Source organism: Manacus vitellinus, unplaced genomic scaffold, assembly GCF_001715985.3.
Source record: "Manacus vitellinus isolate BGI_N305 unplaced genomic scaffold, ASM171598v3 scaffold_35_pilon, whole genome shotgun sequence".
Classification (NCBI taxonomy): domain Eukaryota; kingdom Metazoa; phylum Chordata; class Aves; order Passeriformes; family Pipridae; genus Manacus; species Manacus vitellinus.
In genome coordinates, this window is record NW_021940498.1 from 7,568,981 (window position 1) to 7,572,281 (window position 3,301).

At 59.3% G+C, this 3,301-nt stretch overlaps 2 protein-coding genes across 2 annotated transcripts in view; both read left to right on the plus strand.

Moving 5' to 3' along the window:
* The window catches only part of LOC115307633 (rho guanine nucleotide exchange factor 17-like), a 5,691-nt gene extending 5,462 nt beyond the window's left edge, over positions 1-229 (plus strand). Inside the window, exon 3 of the mRNA XM_029961471.1 lies at positions 216-229. Coding sequence (XP_029817331.1) covers positions 216-229 — 14 coding nt within the window. The remainder of the gene's footprint in view (positions 1-215) is intronic.
* Positions 230-1,777: 1,548 nt separating this feature from the next.
* RELT (RELT TNF receptor) overlaps positions 1,778-3,301 on the plus strand; it is a 9,353-nt gene continuing 7,829 nt past the window's right edge. Inside the window, exons 1-5 of the mRNA XM_029961472.1 lie at positions 1,778-1,807; positions 2,359-2,445; positions 2,522-2,676; positions 2,758-2,843; positions 3,082-3,295. Coding sequence (XP_029817332.1) covers positions 1,778-1,807; positions 2,359-2,445; positions 2,522-2,676; positions 2,758-2,843; positions 3,082-3,295 — 572 coding nt within the window. The remainder of the gene's footprint in view (positions 1,808-2,358; positions 2,446-2,521; positions 2,677-2,757; positions 2,844-3,081; positions 3,296-3,301) is intronic.

Here is a 3,301-nt window from a genome sequence, read left to right on the forward strand (position 1 = left end):
TCCCAGCGCTGCCTCTGGGATCAGTGGATTTTAATGCTGGATATTTGTGGCGGTTCCGCTGTTCCCACAGCTCCGAGGGGGCCCCGGGGGAGGCGACAGCGCCGAGTTTCGCTCCATCTGCCGGACAATCCCCTCCTTGTCCCGCGCTGCCTCCAAGAGCTGCTCCCCGAAGTTTTCCCGAACAGTTGCTCCTTTCTAGCTCCGTTTATCTGCAGGAGCCATCGGCTGAAACCCTGTTCCCGCATGGGGGGGGAAACCCAGGAATCCCAGAGGGCAGCCTTGGATTACAGGCTCTATTAAAGCAGGAATGGGAATAAAAGGCTTCTGTGACCCAGAGGGATTTTGGGGGAGGGTTCCAAAACCTAGTCACCTTTCCTGCTGTGTTTGCATCAATGCACCAGCCAGGTGGGGCGTGGGGGTGCTGGAGGTCCTCAAAAAGCAGGTCTGGCCCCGATGGGGTTATTTTTTGGTTTCCTGTGGTTTTTAGAGGGACAAATTATGTTGGATTTAGGAGTTTCAGGGCTTCTCGCTGCTGTACCAGGGCAGCCGGGCATCCCATGATCCTGCATCCCACATCCCCACCTGGGATGGCCCCTGGAGGCCCCCAAAACCGGGTGATGAGCCCTGGGGTGGCCGTGACTCGGCAAAGCTCCGGTGCCAACCAGGAGCTGGCACCCTTTGATCCTTGTGCCTCTTACATCCCTACTGGTCACCTAAGGGATGTCCTTAATCCCTGGATTAAGCCTGGCCTCAGATCTGCTTTACCTGGGGCCAGCCCTCTTCCTGGTGGGGTTTAAATCCCCCTGTGGGCATCCGGAATTCTCAGGGGAGCCGGGATGCTCTGGCAGCCTGGGATGTGCCAGCCTGTGGCATCGTTCCCGAGGTGCTTGAATCCCACAGCCCCAGAGGATTAAAATGCTTCACATTAGGCTTGAACTCAAGTTTTACTAGTGCTGTCTTACAGTTTTTCTCCCTCTGTGCTTGAGGGGCACATCCCAAATGCTGGGGGGATTCCAGAGGTGGGCTGGTTGGCTCCATGCTGGCACCTGATGGGGGGAGGAACTGGAGCACAGAGGATGCTCATTTTGGGTTGTCCCAACCCACATCCCATAAATACCTGGCTCAGCGCCCCCAGTACCCCCTCTCATGTTTAATGAGCTGCATCTCAGGCCACTAATTAGTACAAACTCGTCAGGCAGAGGCTGTACCGAGGCTCCCAAGGACCGTGACGACCGGGGGAGTTTCCATGCGGGTGGCAGGATTTCCATGTGGAGCCTGGATCCGGGTTTGGGTTGTTGGTTGTGTTTTTCCTTCCTTCCCCCATCCCCTGTGCTCTCAGCTTAGATTTTAATTTTATATTTTCTTGTGGGAAACACCTTTTGTTCCACTCCAGTTTGTGTTTAAATATATATTTATTTCCTTTTTAGTGACTTAATTTCCTTGTGGCAGGTGCACAAGGATTTCCTCCGGAGCAGGGAAAACCTTCCTTTAGTGTCATCTGCTCCTTGCATGGGTGGTGTGACTCCATTGCAGGGGTTGGTCCCTCTCCAGTTTGGGATGGAGTTGGGATCTGACGATGCCAGGCATCCCATAAATCCTCCAATAAAGCTTTTTTGGGGGATGGTGCAGGGATATTTAGGCAGATGCCTTAGAGCATCCTAGTGGGGGGAAATAGGGCCCCCAAATTGCTTCTCCACTGGGATTTTCCCTGGATGATGACCCCCCCCCGTGCTCCTCCCCCTTGGACAGGTGTCCCCTGGTGATGAAGAGGAGCGGGATGCGCTGGTGGCTCGTCACCATCCTGGGGGTGAGTATGGCCTGGTCCATCCATTCCCAGCCCATCCATTCCCAGCCCATCCTTGTGCTTCTCTGCCTTTGGCACCTCTGATGCTCAAACACCACCCCACAGCCACAGCAGGGCATCCCAAAACACTTCCCACCTGGAAACTTGCAGCACTTGGGGAGATGCTCAGTTTGGATTGAGGGTTTTTCCCCCCCCACATGCACACATTCTTCCCGATCCTCTTCTTCATCAAATCTTCTTCCAGGGCAGGGACTGATAAGGAAAGTGGCATCTCTGGGGCCACATTTGCATCCATCATGTGATGGGTTGGCATTTGGGATGGGTTTGTGACCATCATATCATTGATGATGGTTTGCCCCCATCATGTCACCAGTGAAGAGTTTGCATCTGCCATAGTCCAGGGCACAGTTTTGCCTCCACCACGTGGCCTGTGATGGGTTCATCTCCACCTCATCACCCTCCTCCTCCCCTGGAGCCACATTCCCACTGGCACAGGCCTTGGAGCAGCGGCAGAGCCGGACCAGCCGGCGCTGAGCTCTTTGCTTCTCCCACAGGTGCTGAGCAGACTCGTGGGGGCCGAGAGCTGGAATTCCCGGGAGCACAGGACACCGGGATGCCCTCCCGGGGAGGAGCCCAGCGGGGTAAGCCGTGCCCCCTGCGGCACATCCACATGGATCATGATCCAGCCGTGGCTCACCGCCCTCTCCCTCACCGCAGGATCCAGGGGGGACGTGCCGAGCTTGTCCCCCCGGCACCTTCTCCCTGGGGGACACACCCTGTGCCTCTCACACCCGGTGCCGGGCCGGGAACAGGATCCTGGTGGCCGCGGGGACAGCGGGAAGTGACAGCCGGTGCGGAGCCTGCCTGCCGGGGTGAGCCCGGGGACGGGACACCGGGAACCCCCGACCCCGCTCCCGGCCGGATCCTGACCCTCCTGCCCTCCCGCCTCGCAGGTTTTACAGCCCCGAAGGGGAGAGGGACCCCCGGGGCCGGTGCCTGCCCTGCGCCGCTGCCCCCCGCAGCACCCCGGGGTGCCCAGGTGGGTGCTGGAGCTGCCGGTGCCACCCGGGTTCGGGAGGGACGGCAGAGCTTGTGTTCGCCCCCGGGACGCCGCAGGATGTGCCCCCCTTGGGATGAGCAGTGATGTCCTGCCGGGATGTGGCAGCTGGGAACGGCTTCTGCTTCCCTGGGCTCCAGCTGCAGCAGGGCTCCTGGGAAAATGGGATTGAATCCCAGGAAAGCCGCTCCCTGAGGCTGATCCGGTGCCTCCCCCCCAGGCCGGCGGCGGGTCCGCAGCCCCGAAACGCCGGGACGGGCACTGGGAACCAACGGGACACGGGTGACTCCGAGGGGAGAGGAAGAGGAGGAGGCGGCGGCGGCGCAGGAGGCCGTGCTGACCATCGTCCCGGTCTTCTGTGCCATGGGATTGCTGGGAATCCTGGTGTGCAACCTGCTGAAGAAGAAGGGGTACCACTGCACCGCCAGCAAGGAGCCCCA